This window comes from Lithobates pipiens, unplaced genomic scaffold (genome assembly GCF_037356315.1).
Source record: "Lithobates pipiens isolate NorthernLeopardFrog02 unplaced genomic scaffold, aLitPip1_a1.2 Scaffold_16, whole genome shotgun sequence".
Lineage (NCBI taxonomy): Eukaryota > Metazoa > Chordata > Amphibia > Anura > Ranidae > Lithobates > Lithobates pipiens.
In genome coordinates this window covers 430,657,922-430,681,730 of record NW_027507748.1, presented here as the reverse complement: position 1 = coordinate 430,681,730, position 23,809 = coordinate 430,657,922, and the positions used below count along the sequence as shown (strand labels likewise).

Here is a 23,809-nt window from a genome sequence, read left to right as displayed (position 1 = left end):
AGAGAGCACAGAACACTGGGGTGGAAGTGCTGCCAGAAAATGTGGTGCAAAAAACAACGTTTGTCATGGGTTAGAAGGGCAAATTGGGAAATTCTGTGAAAAAATGTCAAGCATGTCTGCTAGTTTGGAGCACTGCTACAGAGACCGTTCAATAGTAGGAGCTGACTCTGTTAGCAACTTTCCAGACAATGTTTGAGATAAGAAACTAATATTTGAAATACAGACTTTGTTGTGTTGGTGTGTAGTAAATTTATCAACATCACCTCTTGTTTCCATGCCATTTCTCCACAGAAGGGTGTCATTCATAACACACATGTGGGGTAAGGAGGTGAGGTCATTTAGAGAAGGGCCAAAGTAAGCCGCTTATGACCAGACCGCACTAAAGATTGGGATTTTGTGGAGAAGTTCTGTGTAGAGATTCTTTGTGAAAGAGCCCTATGAGTCAGACCACAGAACAACATACTTAAAGTGTTTGAGGACTTTTGCATTATTTACTTTACATACATATAGATAAAATTTAGTAAACATATTCCTATGTGTAATACTGCTTCGGCTTATGTGTTTTTTTTTTACTTTATTACCTTCTAGCACACTCATCAGCACAACCCCAAGAACGTCCCACAGCTACTGTATCACCTTTAAGGACTCAAAATTCTCCATCACGACTCCCAGCTAGCCCAAACAGGCTACAATCCAATGTCTCTCCACAACATATGCATCAACAGCAGCAGGCATCTGTACAGACTTCCCCTGCAATCCACTGTGCCAGAGCAATCATTCCTCTAACATCAGCTGCAGCTGCCATCACACCCCCAAATGTTACTGCTGCCAACATTAATGGTGATGCTGTCAATGGACAAGTCAACTGCCTGCCTACTGGAAGCCCATCCAATACAGGCGGCAAAGCAGAAGAGAGGAAGACTGAAAAAGTAAGTCTGTTTTTTGATAGTTGGATATAATAATACGTTGTACAAAGTATTATATATTGTTCATTGTACCAAAGACGATCCAGTCTAAAACTTTGCAAGCCTCCATCTTTACGTTTTTGGAAAAGCTAAGGCATAGTGCTGGAAGTAGCAGGTTAAGAAAATGTTATATATTTGGTAGATTTATGGGAAAATCTCTTCTACCGGACACCAATGAGGATTTGGTCATAAGCGCCTTTCAGACAATAACGTTTTGAATTTGTTTTACTGTTTCTTCTACGTCTTTAAACTTCAAAAGAAATGTGAAAGAGACCCGTCAACATTAAACTGAAACAACCACCCATAAACAAGGTTGGAATCCTTTGACTCTGTATACCACCCACATACAGTGTAATCTGGTTTTGATATCTCTACCCTGTCAATTTGACAACAATTCATACTTTTAAGCTGGCCTGGCCATACATGGATCGAAATTCGGACAGTCCAGCAGATGCCGACCAAATTTCTAACAATGTATGTGCAGGCTGGTTGTACACAAGTTGATCGATGAATCAACTTGTGTACTGCCAGGCTGTCAGGTTTTTGTGGTGTGATCAGTGCCACTGGCTATAGCCAGCAAAACTTATCATTGTTGTCTCAAGGCGAGAAAGTCTTCCCACTGTCAGAATACAATAGCTCAAGAGGAAGGATTCCCACATCCATATCGAATGTGTGGATGGGGGAATTGGCTAATTTTTTTTTATAATAAAAAATAAAATCATGTATCACGGATCTCATGGCACCATTGTGATTAAATTATGCAATTAAAACAGGATCATTTTACAAACTGCCCTTGTATTGTGTTCTTGGACAATCAACTTTTGTTTTAACACATTTAATGGTGACTGTATTCAGGTGACTAAGCTACCCCTGTAGTAATGTCGGGGTATCTTCTTGACAGTCGTTGCAATGGAGGAAGATGCTTGTATGAGCAGCGAAATGTTTTCAACATTACAGAACACGTCAAATGTAACAAAGTCCTTATTAGTCTATGACACTGTCACTACCTAAACATAAACAAAGAAAAAAACTTTGCTCCAATGAATGAATAAAAAAAAAAAATAAATAAATAAATTGCCATCAGCAGTGTAAATGTAAACCGAATGGTGTCACAATAAAATAAAAAATAGTTGAACACTGCTAATTACAAACTTACAGACCATTGAAATTGCAATACAATAACAATTATATATCACAATTATATAAATGAACAGTCCCAGCCCCACTTTGTGGTGAAGTAAAGTGCTTGTACATTAATCAGATAAATGCTGCTCCAATTCAATGTGCAGACGCAGGTGCCCCATATGGATGTGCACTCACCATTATGAATGGACCATCTATCGCTAATATGGTCACTTGCACTTTGTGGGGGATGGTGTATGCAGATCATCTAGATTTGAAATGGTCCTCCATGGATAGGGGAAGTGAAATGACAGGGGGAGGCTCCCATAGTGAAAACACTTTGTTTATTAAAATAAAGATGTAAAAAATGGTACACTCACATTTTAAGATGTCTATGCTTGGCACCCGGTGTGATCAGCATGTGTAATGATAAGGAAAACCTGGCTAGTCTCCATTAGGACACTGCTGGTTTGCAGTAAGCCTCAGTTCCCTAGGATAGTTTTTCAGGGTGGATATGTGGTCACCATCACATATCCTCCCTGAAAAATGACATCTTTATTTTAATAAATAAACAGTTTTTCACTATGGAAGCCTCCCTCTGTCCTATCTCTTCCCCTATCCATGGAGGACCATTTCAAGTCTAACTCATCTGCATATACCATCTAGGGGTCACATTATCCCCACAAAGTGCAAGTGACCATTCTAGCGATAGAGGGTCCATTCATAAGGGTGGCACATCCATGTGGAGCACCTGCATCTGCACATTGAATTGGAGCAGCTTTTATCTGATTAATTCAAGAGCACTTTACTTCACCATGAAGTGGGACAAGGACTGTTCATTTATATAATTGTGATGTATAATTGTGATTGTATTGCAATTTCAATGGTCTGTAAGTTTGTAATTTGCACTAGCTGAGTGCAGTGTTCAACTCTTTTTTACTACCTAAACATAACAGACGCATGTCATGCTGTAAAAACAATAAGGAAGCTTTATGTCTTGTATAATTAAGTGGCTAACATTTCTACACTTTGCTTGCCTTTGTCATGCAACTTCTGAAACTTCTGGGTGTGTCAGAGCCTGAGGCATTTTCACCTTGTCCATCCTCAGCTGTTACCTTCTCTACAGGGCACCGGTGCTCTCTGCTGCTGCAGTTAGTTATAAAAAGGCAGCAACAGTAAGTGTTCATTTACTATTTTGTGGCGCATAACCTGTATGCTATGTTTTAGGTAGTGACAGTGTCTCTTTAAACTGCAAGATTCACAGCAGAGTTATAAAAAAAAAAACATCTTACCTGTCAACACTGAGCTCACTTGACATTATTGATTATAACTCTTAATTAGGCAGAGAGGAGGCATGTGGTTTCTTGGTATCCATCTGTGCATGATGTTCTTGGATTCCTAACTCATACCTTTCTGCCTTTGCTGACCTTCAGTTACAAGCTCTCAGTTTTTAGATAATGTGTATAATATACATTATTGTCTAAAGGCAGGAAACATTATAAAGATTTAAAGTGGGTTATAGCCCACCTGGCATTTTGTTTGCCATAAAGTTTCAGCAAGTGCCAGCTGGTTTATAGTGTTTAATGTTAATTTTATACATCTTTGTTTTTACAATTAGATGAGTTTTGCTGCAGTGCAGCAATTTACCAACTTTTCTGATTCATCTTAAATGATGCCTTCATGAATTTATTTTTTTGTATGATATCCATATGCAAATTTCATGGCCCCATACAAATTACACCTGTATATTTGAAGGTTTTTAATTTTGTACAACCAAAATTATTTAATCAAAATCATCACTTTTTTAAGGGTCTTGGCTTGGAACCATATGATAAGGCTTAATTAAATTGCCTTTTAGGTTCAAGAAGACATATGGCCATACACTTTTCAATTTGGGACAAATTAAGTAAAGCACAAGGACACCTGTCATGAAAGAAGAACAAAGGCTGCTATTGCTCTCCTTTCCTTTTGGAAATGCTAGTTACTTGGCCATCATGCTGACCCTCTATCTTTAATACTTTCAGCACTTACTAGGAACACATATGCCAATAAGGTCTTTTTCACTCTGCATACCTGCTTGCGGATCAATAACTTAGACTGTACTGAAGTTAAAGAGTCAGCCTAAGCCTTTGGATAAGTAGCCTTTTCAGAAGATCATGACATTCTCATGACACGTCTACCTTATTAATGACAAGCAGAGCCAGATTTACATCTCAGGAGCCTATAAGCAGAGAATTCTGAAGCCCCCCCCCCCCCCTCAAAAAAGACAGCATGACTGACTTTTTTTTCTTGATAATTTACTGCAAATGCATGGGAAATGCAACATTTCAGTAGAAAACCCACAATTTAAAATTTTAGGGCAAACAAATGCAATAAATTACTCACATTTTTAGAAAAATATAAAAGATGAGGTTGCACCAAGCAAATAGATACCCAACATCTCAAACTTTAAATATGCATTGCCGTGAAATGGCAACATACTTCAGTGCCCTATATGTATGTGTAGTGCCCTATGCTTCAGGATATATGCTCTTTTTTTACTGTGGTGGTGAAATCACCTCCTTCAGCGATGGAGTCACGGATTTACGTATTGTAAAAGCAAACCCTGTTGCTGTTAAAATAAATAAATCACGCTGCAGCTGAAAGGCGTACCTGCAAAGCAAACAATGGTAACAATAAATCACAGTATCAATAAAATATTAACTCAATAAAACAACTTTTTTTTATTGCAACCTGTGCCAGAAAAAGAGTAAAAAAAATGCTGAAGCATAGGGGCAATCTGCCCCTAATGTCCACCCCTGCCGTATCATGAGAGCAAACCCTGTTGCTGTCAAAATAAATACATTTGTGCAGCTGAATGGCGTACCAGCAAAGCAAACAATGGTTAACAATAAAATATAGTAACAGTACAGTATAACAGTAGAATGACATACCTCCAAAACAAACACGATAAAAGACAGTAACAATAGAACATTACAGTATACCATAAAATACAGTAAAACAGAGCAGATCAATAGAGAGAGAAGAACAATTAAAACAATAATTATTATTTTTTTTTATTATTTTATATAGTTTAAAATAAGTTTTACTTTTTATGTTTCTTTTTTTTTTTTTTACACTTTTATTATAGCATTGAACATTTCAGCTTAGGGTCTTTCAAAATATGATGGCCATCTAAACATCTTTCGAGACCCTGTTGAATATGTGCCCTAGGACTGTGCCGTGCTGTACCCTATGCTAATACTCCCCTAGTGTATGGTAGCAACAGGAACAGTCTCCGATGCAGAGACCAGGTTGGCTAGGACAGGAGGGACAGTAATAGTGGTTGTCAAGCCTATTTCTGTGTTTTCTACAGACAAGACATTTTCTTTGGGGTGCTCTTTGGGTAGGGGTTCATTTGCCCTTCCTTCTGACAGTAGCAATTTGTTGAACCTCAAGCAGGTTCTCTCCACTGTCTAAATCGGGTATCTACAAGCCATTGGGGGAAGCCCCAGCGATTAGATCACATGGTGCCACATGCGCCAATTTGTATTCGAAAGAGGTGTCTAAAAAGTGGCACTCTTGTATAAAAACTGTCCACATATTAATGTGTACCCTTTTCCAAACAAGGGTGACACCAAGTCCCAAACAATCTTGCCACTGCTCCCTATGTAGTCTGGGCAGTTGGGGGGCTCCATGTGTCAGGGAAATAGCCGCAATCTCACGAGGTACGTTCGTGTTAGCGCGCGTCAGCGCCTACGTAAGCGCAAAGTAGTTTCTAGACGAACGACCGACGCTACGTCTAACCGGGCGGGCATACGCGGTGATGCTACGAATACACAACGTACTCGACGTAGCCGTACGATCGCTCCGACGCGCTCACGACGTGACCCGGTCATCTCGCCTATTTAAACGTTCGCCTGACAGTCCCGCATTGCTGGATTATCGTCAGCTCTCCTGTGAACCTGTACCCGTGTTTCCTGTTATCCGACCTCCAGTGTACCGACCCGGCTTGCTTGACCCGCTCCTGTTAATCTCCTGGCTCTGACTCCTGGCTTGTACCCGACGTTCCTGATCTGCTTCCTGTACCTGATCCCGGCCTGTCTTGACCATTCTCTGGACTTCCGCTGCCTACCCTCGGACTTCCTAGCACAGTTGCCCATCTAGGCTTGCTTACCCGGTACTTGACCTCTGCTGCTGCTACCTGGCAACCTGTGCTACTGTGGGCACTGCATCCCTGTGTCAACTTCAGGGTTGTGCTGCGCTCGGCCGCAAGGGGAGCCCTCTCAGCATTTCGGCCTCACTCCCGACCGTGACACCATGCTTCTATCCTTTCCCCCATAAATAAGGAAACTATATGTATAGCCTGTGGCCCTGTCACAGAGCTTATACATTTTGATCCCATATGTGGCACGCTTGCTGGGGAGAAACTGTTTGAACACAAGGTGGCCAATCAGGGACTCATCAATGCAGACATCTTGATTGGAGATAAACAAGTCTGCAAATTGTTAGTTGAAGTGGTTTACCAGGGGCAAAATTTTGTGGAGCCGATCATAGTCAGGGTCATCCCGAGGATGACAGAGTTTATTGTTGTTGAAGGACATGAACCGCAAGATTTACTCGTATCGAGTCCTGACCATGGCAGCAGAGAACAGGGGCATATGGTGAATTGGGTCAGTGGACCAGGATGACCACAACTCACTCTTGTCAGTAATGCCCATGAGCAGGGTTAGGCCCAGAAAGGGCTTAAATTCAGGAATCATTATAGGTTTCCAGACAAATTCTCTGGCAAGGGTCAAATTTGTGATAAATTGACAGCCTATAAATTGTTTTGGTCCACAACAGATCTGTACAGATCTTTCTTGAAAAACATGAGTCAAGGGAAGTAAAATCAGCTGTTTCCACATGAATTTCAGGTTGGCCAGTGAATGAGGGAAGTATGGGCGCTGCAAAAATGGTGGGCTGCAAATCAGGATTTGCAAGTGCATCAGGAAGGGCACTATGGGCTCTACAGGCCTGTGTTGGAATTCTCGGTGGTTGCAGGGCACTACTTGTGCTAGCCACTGCACCAGCTTGAATTGCACTCATGGGACACGCCATGTCACCAAGTGATACTGCAGTGCTGGTTTGTCTACGACCAGGGTAAACTAGGTCGCTGGTTCTTGCCAGTTCTCAAGAAGGTGGAGCGGCACTAGTACTGGCTCTCTGCTGCATAGGAGAACCATGCAGTTGTTGCACCTCAGCAACAGAAGAATGGGGTCTGGTACGCCTGACCTTAGCAGGTACCACTACTCTGTCATCAGAGCTATCTGTCAGGATGCAGCAGTTCTCTACAGGTTCATATAGTGAGCCTGAATGTGATTCTGACAGTGAGGCTTCCCCTGGGCTCTCATCTGTCATACTCAGTATCTTGTAGGCCTTTTCACTAGTGTACCTTTCGTTTGACATTTTGGCCACTAAATTTACAGGTACAGCTAGTGTGACTCACAGGTAAAAAAAAGCACCTGGTTGTCAGAGACTGCTTGAATTACTACAAAAAAATGAACTGTTCTAGCAGGGACCAGGCGTGACTCTACTAACGCTGCAGTTTTGTATGCTGTATTTTGTAAAGTGACAGTGATCTATTGCTACTGCACTTGGGTGGGCTGGGCAGAGAGGCTAAATGCAGGTGCTGGCAGGTGTCTGGGCTGATCCTGCTAACGCTGCATTTTTGGGAACACTATACTATTGGGGACGCTAGTATAGATCTGATCAGATCAAAGATATTGATCCGTTCAGACACTATTTGTCAGAGGACCAACAGATTACAGGCCTGTCAGCGTCGGCGCTTCCCTGTGCGCCTGCCTGGTAGAACGGCGCAATGGCGCACACGGGTGCATGATGCGACGGGTTTGCACCGAAGCTGCAGCATCTTCTTTGGAGAGAAAGACAGCTTACTATGGGCACACAGTAAGGAATTTGTCCATCCTTCGGTCAGACTTCAGATCCTACAAACCTTCCATGATCACAAGATGCCAGAACACTTTGGGATCCAGAAGACTGCCGATCTGATCAATGTTTTGGTAGCCGGATTGGAGGCAAGATTGCAAAAACTACGTCCAGTCCTGTTTTATCTGCCAGCGCAATAAGGGGTCAAACACCAAAGCCTGGGGACTTTTGAGGTCCCTGCCTGTTCCCGAACGCCCCTGAAAAGAAATCTCTATGGATTTCATTGTCGATCTGCCAACTTCTGACAATTTCACTGATTCTAGTAGTGGTGGATCGCCTCTCAAAAACGGCACATTTTCTACCCATGCTAGGCACTCCTTCGGCAGTAGCTACTGCAAGTATCTTTATAAAGGAAGTGGTAAGACTGCATGGTGTCCCCTTCAACATTGTGTCTGATAGGGGAATTCAATTCACCTCCAAGTTCTGGAAGGACCTCTAAAAGGCTCTAGAGATCAAGACCTCGCTCTCCTCGGCATATCATCCACAAAGCAATGGTCAAACAGAGAGAACAAATCAAACGTTGGAACAATACCTCCGTTGCTTCTGCTCCTGTTTCCAAGACAACTTTTCTACTCTTCTGCCCTGCACAGAGTTTGCCTACAACAACTCCATACACTCTGCTACCAACGAAACACCTTTTTGTACCAATTACGGTTTTCACCATTCCTTCCTGCCAGATTCCGTTCCCGGAGTCTACACTCCCGCAGTACAAGAATGGGTAAAATCAATCCAGGACAACTTCCTACAGATCCAGGAAACTATGAAGAAAGCTCAAAAGGATTACGAGGAGTATTATAACAGAGGGAGAAAGAACTGCCCAAGTTTCAAGATCGGGAGGAAGTGTGGTTATCCACTGTCAATCTTAAATTGCCGTACTCATCACATAATCTCGGTCTTAAATGTATTGGTCCTTTCAAAATCAAGAGAGTGGTGAACCCAGTGGCCTTTGAGCTTGCCCTGCCCAGTTCTTACAAGATTCACATGGTATTTCATGCAGCCTTGCTAAAACCAGTAGTTCCAAGCTCCTTCGCCGGAAGAGAAGTGGCACCACCTCCACCAGTCAAAGTCGAAGGTGAAGAAGAATTCGAGGTGGAGGCAATAGTGGACTGTAGAAAGAGGGGGGGACAGACCCAGTACTTAGTAAAGTGGAAAGTGTATCCCCCCAAAGACGACTCTTGGGAACCCTCTAGTAACATCCACGCTCCCCGCTTAATACGGGACTTCCACCAGAGGCATCCAGAGATACCAGCCAGGTTGGGCATCCGGAGGCTGCCCCTTGGGGGGGCACTGTCAGAGGACCAACAGATTAAAAGCCTGTCAGTGTCGACGCTTCCCTGGGCACCTGCGGGCTAGAGTGGCGCAATGGCACACACGGGTGCGCAATGCAACGGGTTTGTGCATACGGGTGCTCGAATTAGCAGGTCGGCGCACATACAGTATTGCGCGTTGGCGCACACATTATGTGTTTGCGATGTGGTGCAACAGCGGGTGCGCATGCGCCTGGCTGTGCACACAACATAATTCCCCCTGACAGGCCTATAAAAGGAAGCCTTATGTTCTGTGTCATTGCTGGTTTGTCTCTTCAGCTCCTGTGTTCCTGTGCCTTGCCTGTGTTTCCTGTGCCTACCCGTTGTACCGGCCTGACTACTCTTGGACCTCTCCTGCATTTGACCCTTGGCTTGCCTCTCTTTCTGCTGGATACCTGTGTTTGACCCTCGGCCCCCTCCTGGACTGGGGCACCCTACATGCTCTCGGTACAGTAACAGTTACTGTGCCGATCAATGCTTGCGATTGGGAGCTTTCTAATGATGTGACCTTTGAAAGCCAATCACTGCAGTCACATGATCCTAAACCCCGCCATGCCTCCCGGCATCCTAAACCCCTTAAAGCACCGGCCTCAAGGAGATAAGCCTGTACGTATACATCTAGTACAGTGTAAAGACTCTGAATATTCAGAATAGTGTACAGATAGCTTAATATTTTTTAAGGAATGTTGCCGCAAATCTGGAAAACTCAAAATTCTGAGTAATTGGTACAACAGAGCATACACCTAAATATAACGTTATATAAAATTAAAAAACATAGCCCCATCTGTCATCAATGGTTATGATGCTCAGGTCATTTTTCTGGTCTGTATAGAGTCTCCACTCTGCATTTTACTGGTCATATTTTTTAGTAAGAGATAAAAGTAAAAGCAGGCAGTAGTGCTAAAAATAACCATTTTAAATTTATACTGAAATATGCGGTCAGCAGCACAGTGCAAACCTCAGCAGATATTTACACAGAGATCAGAAAATATATCGCTTCCTTTTGGCGGAAATAAAAATTTGCCTACACAAAGCATCGGAATGTATAATACAATTTTAGATGTTATATTCAAATATTTCTTGACCTTAAAGGCATTTTAAATGGTAATCTAAAATATTCAGATTTTTATATTCTGTTTGTGACTGGATTTTTGGTAATGTTTTGTTGTGCAGGGAAATTGTTGAACTAACAGCTATTAAAATAAATTTATTGTAGTAATAGTGGCTATATAAAGTACAGTATTGAGTGTTTCAAAACCATTTCTAGTCTAATGCCGCGTACACACGATCAGAATTTCGGGCCCGCAAAAGACAGAGTTTTTCGTCTGGAAATGTGACCGTGTGTACGCTCCATCAGACTTTTGCTGGCTGAATTCCAGCCAGCAAAAGATTGAGAGCATGCTCCCAATTTTTCAGTTGGGAAAAGTTGCTTTCTGAAAATGCGATCGTCTGTGGCAATTCCGACGTGCAAAATTCCTACACATGCTCTGAAACAATTTGATGCATGCTCGGAAGCATTGAACTTAATTTTCTTGGCTCGTCGTAGTATTGTATGTCACCGCATTCTGAGCGGTCGTAATTTCAGCAAACTTTTGCGTGACCGTGTGGCAAACTTGAGCGGAATGCCGTCGGAAAAGGCTCCATATCTTTTTCCAACGAGAAATTTGATTGTGTGTACGCGGCATAACAGTTTAATCCAGACAAGGCCAAAAAAAATAAAAAATTAAAGTAGATTCTGCTGTTCTTTAAAACTCTTGATGCTGCCACATGGTAAATGCTAGCTATTTTATTAATGAACATGGATTACAGTCAGGACCATATTACCAAAGCAAGAATAACTGCCATTATACCAAAGGCAAATGAAGGCAATGTGGCAAAAACCATGACCATGCTTGTCATTAGACTAAAACTCTTTCATGCTATAGAATCAGTGCTAGTTTTACTCAAAATGGGACCTTGGCTAGAGTGGACTTCTTATGAATGGGCACTTTAATACTGGCGCATCATCATTTTTAATAAAACAATTAAAGCAGTGTTACCCTAAAAAAAGTATTCTGTTCCTTTAAAGCATGAATAGCAGCACAGTGCTTGTGGCCTCCTGTATTACCTGAAATACCTGGCTGAGCCTGCCATTTTCTGCCCTCCTCCCTGTAAACTGACCATGGTATAGCATGGCTGATGAGCCCTGACACAGTGGTCAGTTTACGTGCCTCCATCATCCGCAGCCCGGCTCTCTGCTCTCCTGTGACTTCTCTGTCCTCCTCCCCCCTCCCCTCCCTGCCTGTAAGCTCTGTCCACTCCACAATCCTCCCCTCTTGCTCTACAAAGAACAATATTTTCCTATTATAGTTCCCTCTGTTATATAACATTAAGCTCCCCAGTGGATGTAATTTATAAAAATATATTGTATAATAGCTTATTTTCACATGAGCCACCCGGCACTCACATGACTGCCCGCTGGTCTCCAGCTCTCTTCTCCTCATCCCGGCTGATGTCAGCAGGAAATACCCATCAACGACCCCCCCCGCCCCCCCCCCCCCCCCCCACAGCTATCAGATCAGGGGAAGAGACCAGTGGACAGTCACGTGAAGGCAGAGCGGTGCTCAGAAATAAGCTATTATACAGCATATTTTTTATAAATTACATCCACTGAGGAGCTTGCTGTTATATAACAGAGGGAACTGTAATTGGAAAAAATTGGCTCAACAAACACTTTAATACTTACTTTTAAGTAATCTTAGGTTCCTAATTTATTGCTGTTTCATAGGAGCCATGGTACCAGAGGCAGGAGACAGCTATATCTTGAGAGCCATAATTAACCTGTTACAGGAACAACACTATTTGCTATCAAATCTCTAAACCCCAAAAATGTTGTCTTACTAGATGATATGCACAAATAATTCTTGCTAGTTGTCTCTTCTTTGCATCATAAGTGGCTGTTCCTGTGTCTTGATCAGAATCAGAGGATAAGCACCAAATACATACAGTGCCTTGAAAAAATATTCATACCCCTTGAAATTTTCCACATTTTGCCATGTTACAACCAAAAACGTAAATTTATTTTATTGGGATTTTCGGCGATAGACCAACACAAAGTGGCACATAATTGTAAAGTGGAAGGAAAATAATAAATGTTTTTTTTACATTTTTTAAAAATAAATATCTGAAAAGTGTGGCGTACATTTGTATTCAGCTCCCCTGAGTCAATACTTTGTAGTACCACGTTTCATTGCAATTACAGCTGCAAGTCTTTTTTGGGTATGTCTCTACAAGCTTTGTATATCTAGAGAGTAAAATTTTTGCCAATTCTTCTTTGAAAATTAGCTCAAGCTCTGTCAGATTGGATGGAGAGCATCTGTGAACAGCAATTTTCAAGTCAATTTTAGGTCTGGACTGTGACTGGGCCATTCTAACACATGAATATACTTTGATTTAAACCATTCCATTGTAGCTCTGGCTGTATGTTTAGGGTCGTTGTCCTGCTGGAAGGTGAACCTACAACCCAGTCTCAGGTCTTTTGCAGACTCTTAACAGGTGTTCTTCTAAGATTGCCCTGTATTTGGCTCCATCCATCTTCCCATCAACTCTGACCAGCTTCCCTGTCCCTGCTGAAGAAAAGCATCCCCACAACATGATACTGCCACCACCATGTTTCATGGTGTGTTCAGGGCGATGTGCAGTGTTAGTTTTCCGCCACACATCCCTGACCTGCCTGGTGTGTTTCTTGACCTTCATGATGCTGTTTGTTTACTAAGGTTCTCTAACACACCTCTGAAGTCTTCACAGAACAGCTGTATTTATACTGAGATTAAATTACGCACAGATGGACTCTAATTACTAATTAGGTGACTTCTAAAGGCAATTGGTTCCACTAGATTTTAGGTAGAGGTATCAGAGTAAAGGGGGCGGAATACAAATGCACGCCACACTTTTCAGATAATTATTTGCCACTTTGTGTTGGTCTATCACATAAAATCCCAATAAAATATATTTAAGTTTTTGGTTGTAACATGACAAAATGTGGAAAATTTCAAGGGGTATGAATAATTTTTTAAGGCACTGTAGTTTGAAAATGAGCGATACACGAGAGAGAGGAATTGAACAGCACTTGTAATGGCTTTTAAAGGGCAGTAGTGGGTACAAAATATCTCTTGGCCAGCTGCAGGGTGGCGTTTCATTGGTAGCAACTGAGTAACGTCATGCCTTCTAAAACACAGAAGAGAGAAGTAGGGCATAAAATATATTGCTATCAACAATGTCTTTGCTAGTTTCTCCACATGGTATCGATTTAAGCCCTGTATAGGAGGAACAGCTGTGCTGTGTGACAGGAGCCATGCCTGTGTGTAAGGAGCCAACCTCTTATATTTTCTAGGTTAGCGGCGTAACTATGGTATACTAGTAGACATAATAGGGTAAGGTTATAAAAAACAATTACATTGTCCCATTGATCCCATTTTTCTCCCCAGTTCAAAGTGTGCATGGACAGATTCAGTGCCACCTGATTAACTGTGTCTGTTCAACTGCATATACACAAGATAGTCCAAAACATTATCACTTAAAACAATGCATATTCAATTTGATTACTGAGTGTTCTCATACATAAATATACACTCATCGGCTATTTTATTAAGTACACCTGTTCAATTGCTTGGCAACACAAAATGCTAATCAGCCAATCACATGGCAGAAACTGAATGCGTTCAGCCATCTAGATATGGTGAAGACGATTTACTGGAGTTCAAACCATCAGAATGCGGAAGAAAGGGGATTTAAGTGACTTTGAACGTGGCATGGTTGCTGGTGCCAGACGGGCTGGTCTGAGTATTTAAAAAAACTGCTGATCTACTGGCATTTTCACTCCCAACCATCTCTAGGGTTTACATAGAATGGTCAAAAAAGAGAAAATATCCAGTGAGTGGCAGTTGTATGGACGAAAATGCCTTGTTGATGTCAGAGGTCAGAGGAGAATGGGAAGACTGGTTGGAGATGATAGAAAGGCAACAGTAACTCAAATAACCACTTACAACCAAAGTATGCAGAATACTATCTCTGAATACACAATACACATTAACCTTGAAGCAGATGGGCTGCAGCAGCAGAAGACCACATCGGGTGCCACTCCGGTCAGCTAAAAACAAGAAACCGAGGCTACAAATCACACAGGCTCACCAAAATTGGACAATAGAAGATTGGAAAAGCATTGTCTGATCTAATGAGTCTCGATTTCAGCAGCGACATTAAGATGGTAGGGTCAGAATTTGGCGCAAACAACATGAAAGCATGGATCCATCCTGCCTTGTATCAACGGTTTAGGTTGGTGGTGGTGTAATGATGTGGGGGATATTTTCTCGGCACACTTTAGGCCCCTTAGTACCAATTGAGCATCGTTTAAATGCCACAGACTACCTGAGTATTGTTTCTGATGCTGTCCATCCCTTTATGACTACAGTGTACCCATCTTCTGATGGCTCCTTCCAGCAGGATAATGTCACAAAACTCAAATCATCTCAAACTGGTTTCTTGAACATGACAATGGGTTCATTGTACTCCAACAGCCTCCACAGTCACCAGATATCAATGCAATAGAGCACCTTTGGGATGTGGTGGAATGGGCATCATGGATGTGCAGCCGACAAATCTGCAGCAACTGCATGTCAATGTGGACCAAAATCTCTAAAGAATGTTTCCAACGCCCTGTTGAATCTATGCCATGAAGAATTAAAGCAGTTCTGAAGGCAGAAGGGGGTCCAACCCAGTACTAGCAAGGTGTACCTAATTAAGGGGCTGGTGGATATATACAGTATGTTCTATACACATACTGCCTAGAGGTGCTTTTACATTTTACTGTATATTACGTGTCAAATCAACTGTTTCTCATATGTTCTACCAGTTCTACCAACAATTCTTACAGACAGATGGTGGTTAGAACTATAACATGTTTTGCAGATAATTTTTGCTTCTTCAGATAGAAGTTGAATCTGTAATGTTTGATTACATAAAAACATGTCAATATACAAAATGTGTACATATTACATATTTAAGTATTGTCTATATATTCGTTTTCACATGATATTACCTTATATAGAGAGCATATAACACTTAATATGAGCCTATATCGATCCCCTGGGACTGCATGAGATCATGTGAAACTGAAGCTTTGAACCTCTATGAGATCCTGAAAGGCATAGGTCTACATGGAGCAATCATATTAATCTATTGTATATTATCAAATCACCTCAGTCAACCATATGCATACAGTCCATTTACGTCAAAGATATAGTCATTATTCCATACTCCTCTTACATGTACAGTGAGGGAAAAAAGTATTTGATCCCCTGCTGATTTTGTATGTTTGCCCACTGACAAAGAAATGATCAGTCTATAATGTTAATGGTAATTTTATTGAGTTAGAGACAAAATAGCAACAAAAATATCCAGAAAAATAAGTTTCAAAAAAGGTTATAATCTGATTTGCATTTCAATGAGTAAAATAAGTATGTGATCCCTATCAATCAGCAAAATTTCTGGCTCCCAATTGTCTTCTATACGGGTAACGAGGTTAGGGGCCCTCTCTTAAAAAACACTTCTGGACCACCCGTCGTCCTATACGCAAAATTTCTGGCTCCCAGTTGTCTTCTATATGGGTAACGAGGTTAGGAGCCCTCTCTCAAAAACCACTTCTGGACCGCCCGCCGTCGTTTTCCGTCGCTACTTTGAAGAGGAATACCGTTGTTACGGTAGCAGCTAGCTACCATGACCCTGGTATCTTCTTCAAGAGCGGGCGGTCCGATTCAAGATAAAAGTGGTCTCTGCAGCGCATTTGCTGCAAGATCACTTTTATCGGCAGCAGGAGAGGGCCCCCCCTCCTCCCGCCACTCTCCTGTGCCCACCGCCTCTTACCGGAGCCATTGATAGCAGGGGAGCAGAAGCAAATGCATACGCGAGCAGCGCCCGCATATGAAAACGGTTTTCAAACCACACATGTGAAGTATCGCCACGATTGTTAGCATGAGAGCAATAATTCTAGCCCTAGACCTCCTCTGTAACTCAAAACATGCAACCTGTAGAATTTTTTAAACGTCGCCTATGGAGATTTTTAAGGGTAAACGTTTGTTGCCATTCCACGAGCGGGCGCAACTTTGACGCATGAGATATGGGGTATCAATTTACTCAGCGTAAAACTATCTTTCACACCATTAAAAAATACCTTTACCGTTGTCTTATTTTTTAATTGTTTCCAAAAAAAGTGCGCTTGTAAGGCCGCTGCGTGAATAGGGTGTGACAAAAAGTTTTGCAACAACCGCCATTTTATTCTCTAGCATATTATAAAAAAATATATAATCTTTGGGGGTTCTAAATAATTTTCTAGCAAAAAAAACTGTTTTTAACTTGTAAACACAAAATTTCAGAAAGAGGCTTGGTCATTAAGTGGTTAAAGGGAGTACTCCTAATTTCAGAGTGTTACCTATATAAAAGACACCTGTTGACAGAAGCAATCAATCAATTAATCAGATTCCAGTCTCTCCACCTGGCCAAGACTAAAGATCTGGCCAAGGATATCAGGGACAAGATTTTAGACCTGCACAAGGCTAGAATATGCTACAAGACCATTGCCAAGCAGCTTGATAAGAGGGTGACTTATGGTTGGTGCGATTATTTGCAAATGGAAGAAACACTTTTGTGTTAACTGTCAATCTCCCTCAGTTTGGGGCTTCATGCAAGATCTTGCCTCATGGAGTTTCAGTGATCATGAGAACGGTGAGAAATTAGCCTAGAACTACACAGGAGAATCTTGTCAATGATCTTAGGGCCAATGGGACCATAGTCACCCAGAAAACAACTAGTAATACACTATGCCATGAAGGACTGAAATCCTGCAGCGCCCGCAAGGTCTCCCTGCTCAAGAAAGCACATGTACAGGCCCATCTGAAGTTTGCTAATGAACAGCTGAATGATTCAGAGTGAAAGTGTTGTGGTCAAATGAAACCAAAATCAAGCTCTTTTGCATCAACTCAATTTGGCGTGTTTGGAGGAGGAGGAATGCTGCCTATGACCCTAAGCATACCATTCCCACCATCAAACATGGAGTTGGAAACATTATGCCTTGGGGGTGTTTTTCTGCTAAGGGGACAGGACAACTTCACAGCATTAAAGGGATGTTGGACAGGGCCATGCACCATCAAATCTTGGGTAAGAACCTCCTCCCCTCAGCCAGGGCATTGAAAATGGGTCGTGGATAGGGATTCCAGTATGACTATGACCTAGCCAGTCTCCAGACCTTAATCCCATAGAAAATTTATGGAGGGAGCTGAAGGTTCGAGTTACCAAATTTCAACCTGGAACCCTAGTGACTTGGAGAGGATCTGCAAAGAGGAGTGGGACAAAATCCCTCCCGAGATGTGTGCAAGCCTGGTGGCCAACTTCAAGAAATGTCTGACCTCTGTGATTGCCAACAAGGGTTTTGCCACCAAGTACTAAGTCATGTTTTGCGAAGGGGTCATATACTTATCTCACTCAGTAAAATATAAATCATTTTTCTGTATTTGTTTGTTGTTATTTTGTCTCTCACCATTAAAATAAACCTACCATTAAAATTATAGACTGATCATTTCTTTGTCAGTTGGCAAATGTACAAAATCAGCAGGGGATCAAATATTTTTTTTTCCCCTAACTGTATAGGCATACCCCACTTTTAAGTACACAATGGGGTTTATTTACTAAAGCTGGAAAGTGCAAAATCAGGCTCCCCTCTGCATAGAAACCAATGCGCTTCTAAATCCAGCTTACCCGTATATACTCGAGTATAGGCCGACCCGAATATAAGCCGAGGCCCCCAATTTACCCCCAAAAAACTGGGAAACTTATTGACTCGTGCATGAGACATGCCTGTACATCCCTGAGTGTCCGTCCATCCCTGTGTGTCCGTCCATCCCTGTGTGTGTGTCCATCCATCCCTGTGTGTGTGTCCATCCATCCCTGTGTGTGTGTCTATCCATCCCTGTGTGTGTGTCCATCCATCCCTGTGTGTGTGTCCATCCATCCCTGTGTGTGTGTCCATCCATCTCTGTGTGTGCAGCCTTGTGTGTCCAGCCTACCTGTGTCCCGAGCCTGCGTCCCGAGCCTGCGTCCCGAGCCTGCATCCCGTGCCTGCGTCCCGCCTCCGTCCCGAGCCTGTGTGCTTCTGCCATGCCAGGATCGCCGCTCTTCTCGTCTGACAGACGGCGTCGGCGCCTCGGCGGCCATTCCACTGTTCAAAAGCCGCGCCTCCGTCTGTGATAGGCGGAACACTCAATTTCCCAGCAGTCTGTGTTCCGCCTATCACGGACATCCTCTCATCCTCGTCAGTAGTATGAGGATGAGCGGATGTCCGTGATAGGCGGACCACTGACTGCTGGGAAATTGAGTGTTCCGCCTATCACAGACAGGGAGGCGCAGCTTTTGAATAGTAGAATGTCCGCCGTCTGTCTGCTCGACGCGCTGATCGGGCAGGCAGACGGCGATGACTCGAGTATAAGCCGAGGGGGGCACTTTCAGCCTCAAAAAAGAGGCTGAAAATCTCGGCTTATACTCGAGTATATACGGTATTCAATTAAGCTTTGGTAATAAAACTTGTAAGCTCATTGGTTTCTATGCAGAAGAGAGCCTGATTTTGCACTTTTCAGCTTTAGTAAATAAACCCCATTGTGTACGTAAAAGTGGGATATGCCTGTATAGCAGTATTCCAAGCTACTACAGATGTCAAATCTTCTCCCCCAGACAGTAGAGGCTGCCCCCCTACAGAAATGAAGTTTGATCTCTTGTATGTCACCCTGTGTACTGTGTAACCACTGCCTCTGGTAAATGTGTCTGCCTATTAATCAGTGGGGGTAGGTGCACAGTAATCAGAATTGTATTCTCAATTAATTCCTACAAACAATAAATAAATTATCTCTCTTCGGGGACTGTAGTACTTCAAGGCAGTTGGTGATTTACTTCTTACATTCATTCGTGTTTACTGTGATCATGCTGTTAAATTCAAAGCCTGACATTGCTTTAGGGGTAAAATGCAAACCAGTCTTGTCCACAGCAGTGTCTTTCATTATCTTACAAGTTGTACTTGGTAAAATGCAATGCCTTGAACTCCATATCTGCCGGGAAGGTTGGCAGCTTGTTTTGTTTCTAGGCAATCAATGACATTTGTATCTGATGAACCCTAAAATTTGAAATCTTACTACAGAAAGTAAAATTTGAAATCTGTTTAGCTGGACTCTTTTTTTAATCCTATACTGTACATCATGTTGTAACATTACATTTTTATCTGATTATTTTTATATGCTCTTGTTCAATGTATGTAGTTATGTTCTGTGATAGTTTGACGACAACCTATTGCTGCCACTAGATGTGGTCATTTTCAGCAATTTCTACACCTTGCAGTTCAACTCATAAATCTTATGAGTTCAATCTTTGGCTATTCCCATAACACCTGGAAGCATATATTTCCCCCATGGATTATCCCTGATTGGTTTGCTATAAATTAATGTGCTTCTAACTCCCTGTTTGGGTTGACAATACAGTGCCTTGGTTGCAGTAAAATTCCAACCAGCCTTGTCAGCACTACTTTTTGGATGACAGAATTCTCCCACCTCTCTGTCCCACTCCACATGCATGGATTTATTTACTTGCAAAACAATGCTGTTGCCTACACACCTTGTGCAGGGAAAGGGATCCTTACAGCTGTAGTCCTAGGGGCATACTGTATGTATGTCTTATGACCTTTTTTTCTTTTTATTATTTTTACTGTTCTTAAAAAGTATACAAAACAGGGTATCCAAGATACCAAAAAACAGAAAGATATATAAATGTATGCTTTTGAAATACATCCTAGGAGAGATCCCAACATAACTATACCACCTTTACTGAATACCTACAACAATTTTACCCGCAATGGACAGACATTCTGATTCACTACAGTATTACTTCAAGAGCCAGAGATCATTCCCGTCTTCTGACGTAGGCAACCAATCGTGCTCATGTACGGCTAAGCCAACTTTATGTAAGTGTGGATGAGTCAGAAAGTCAACCATACCACACCTTCTGAAATTTTTTGTGACAGCCCCTATTTTGGTAAGTGGATTTATAAAATGGCAATGCCTTGTTACTTAAAACCTTCCAGTAATTGAGAGAAGGGGCCTCAGCTTTTTTAATAAAAAAAGAATCATCTTACGTGACTAATAGAGAGTAACGTTATCTGTGTTCTGAGAGATGCTAATTCTTCCACCAGGCCAAGTAAACACACAGCAATAGTCAAAAGCATACGAAGAGCTGTAATATCTTCAAGGGCGCAGACTACTGTCTGCCAGAAAAACTGTATTAGTAGGCATTGCCAGAAAATTTGCTCAAAATCTGCTGGGGAATGCTGGCAAGGCCAACAGTCTGAAGCTTAAATTTTGACAAGTCCGGCTGGAGTATAATAAATTTGATGCAGAATTTTGTATTGGATGAGGCGGTCCCTGGATGACACTAAATACTTAAAAGGGCAATCCCACATATCGTCCCAGTCACTACCTTGAAAATTGGGTACCACAGACATCCACCACTCCCCGCACTTCTCAATGGATTTTGGTCTGACTGTAAACAATTCTTATGTCATATGAAACTTAGCTAGCTTAAATTTCTTAGAGGTGGTGCCTGTATTCATTTTCATTTTTCATACTGAGAACATTTTCAACAAGTATTAAAAATACCTGTTGATCTTGCCAGAAGGTCACATACTTGTTTCTTCCTTTGAGCTGAGCTGAAAGCACAATGAAAGTGTAAATGTAAATTACTACTCCCCCCCCCAAAACATGTGAAGAATATGAAGAGAGGGACACATGTGTCAAGTCCAGCCTGGATGAAAACATGGCTCTCCCCATAGATACAGTGGCGTCGCCACCCAGGGACAGAAAGTGTGCTATTAGGATTACCAAGTGAAAGTAGGGGAAACAGAAGCTTGAATAAAGAAAACGAATGCAGCAACAGCATTTAGGGACTTATAACTACAATAATTTATATTCTGACTTGCCACCAAATTCCTAAGGCACAGCAACACATGATGGTACATTACTGTACGTTGCAACTCTCTGCTATGCATGTGTGTTGTCTTAGTACTTTGGGGTGCAATTTAAAATAAATGACATTGCAAAGGAACAATGCATATAAAGTACCTTCAGTATTTTGATTGTGTTTCATCCAACAGACATCTGGTGCCTATGGACACTAGACACTAACACAATAGTAACAATGGTAATTGAGAGCTAAATTTGCCAGGAGCTCTTTCTTTTATAATGATTATAATTGCTTATGTTTGGTAATAATAGAAAAAATACCTCAAGGAAATAGGCTCCTTTCTGCACTAAGCTGAATTTGTTTTGTTTATAGAATTACCATTTTGTATTGTATTTTTAAATCCTATGGTTTCCTAGAAATTATTTCTGTTGTTTAGTAATTTTTAGCAGCTAAAGTTCTTTAGTGATTTTTTTCTGCTATCATGATTGATGAACTTAAATCATTTTGTTTATTGTTGGAATTATGATAAAGCAAATGTATGTAAATAATTTTACAATATTTTTTCCCATTGCACAGCTACCAAATTTATTTTCACTTTGTACATTTGTACACATTCTATACAGCTAATCATATTTGCTTGTTTTTATCATGTTATGATTATTGTAATATAAACTAAATTATCCAAAGTTGCTTACATTACCTAGGAAAGTGTGATGTCTCTTTTTAAAGGTAATTTAAAGTAATTTTTAATTTTTAAAGTGTCTTCTTTCTTTTTTAAGTTAGGAATATAATAAACATTGCATTGAAATATTTTGAAAATGTTATATCCTTACCTTTATTGAAAAAAGGTGCCAAAGTTGTGGGAGCACGCAGAGGGGTTGATTTACTAAAGGCAAATAGACTGTGCTCTTGTGCAGTCGTTCCAGAGGTTATTAAATGAAGTAAAGATTCAATTTACAAGGAATACCCAATCATATGCAAAAAAACCCAAAAAAATAGCATTTTTACTTGCACATGATTGGATGATGCTCGTTTACTAGGCTCTGGAGCAACTGCTCTTGCAGAGTGCAAAGTCTGTTTGCCTTTAGTAAATTAACCCCATAGAGCTCTCATGTATGTAAACCTCAAGCACGATGTTGAATCAGGTCAAGCTGTCTTATTTCTTGTTGTATGTAATAGACATTTTCATATTTATCTATTAAAGGGTAAAACAAATCTAAATGCTTATGCCCAATTTTGTGATTTTAACATGTGTTAGTAAAACTACTTTGTGCATCCAGATGAGATATACTTTTGTTTTTTCAGGACAAATTGGGCTTTCATTTGGTGGTAAATAGTAATGGACATTGCCTGTTTTTTTAATCAAAGGAAAACTGGCCCAAAATAGTGAAAAAAAAATAATAATAATTTAATTTAGCTGCATATTTCTTTGTACTACCATAACCTACCACCAAAGAACAACCTAAAATAAACTCTACTGCTCATGACAATCACAGCAATTCCACATTTGTGTATGTTAGGTGTTGTATTTACCCATAGTACAGCCCAAAAACAATAGTGCACATTTTGCTTTTTTTTAATCCTTCCTAAAACACACTGACACTAACTGACACTTATACTAATTAAAAAAAATATCCCCCCCCAAAAAATGACTGAACCTGACCTTTGACCCTGATCTTGACCGGACACTAACCCTGGCACTGACCTAGATCAAACCTTGATCTAGGTATTTTTTTTTTTTCATTTTTATTATTATTATTATTATTATTATTATTTCTTTTTCTGTGCAAGGACAGAGATTTTTTTAATGTATTTCTCTCTTCCAGTCACAAAAAAAGAAAACACGGGGCGGGCTTTATAGTGAATGATCACTGTGACAGCCAATCAGAGACTATCACATCAATAAGGTGACCCGGAATTGGGAGTTCCAGGTCCCAATCGTTAGTACGGTGAGAGTTACGCAAAAGGGAAAAGGAGGTACGCAAATATGTGGCCCCATTGCAAAAAGCCTAGTCCAGTATGGCCGCATATTTGTGTAATGTCGGCGTGAAGGAGTTAAAGGAGAACTTTAAAGGACAGCTAAATACACAATTGATATACACATATGCAAAATAATTTGTTTTAAAGGATTGATAAATCTGTTCAACCTTTCCTGTACTTTACATGTTCTTGACATACTTCATAGGCAGTTCTTGTGTCAGCTCTCTGATTAATGGACAAATGCTGATACTGGTTGTTGCAACAGGGATATAACCTCCCTGGCCATATTGTCAATCACAAGACTGTGCAGAATTTCAAATCCTTTGTCAAGTAAACATTTTAAATAACTTTGTCTATTTAGCTGTCTACCTGGTATGCTAATTAAATAAAAAAAAAAATCATTATTAAAAAGATCCATTGTATGAGACATGACTTCTGTAT

The 23,809-nt window shown here is 41.2% G+C and overlaps 1 protein-coding gene across 2 annotated transcripts in view; it reads left to right on the top strand.

Moving 5' to 3' along the window:
* Positions 1-23,809, top strand: part of SH3RF3 (SH3 domain containing ring finger 3) — a 609,268-nt gene that overhangs the window by 549,783 nt on the left and 35,676 nt on the right. For both annotated transcript variants that reach the window (XM_077482583.1, XM_077482584.1), the window contains one exon: positions 589-929. In XM_077482583.1, the coding sequence (XP_077338709.1) occupies positions 589-929 (341 nt within the window). The remainder of the gene's footprint in view (positions 1-588; positions 930-23,809) is intronic.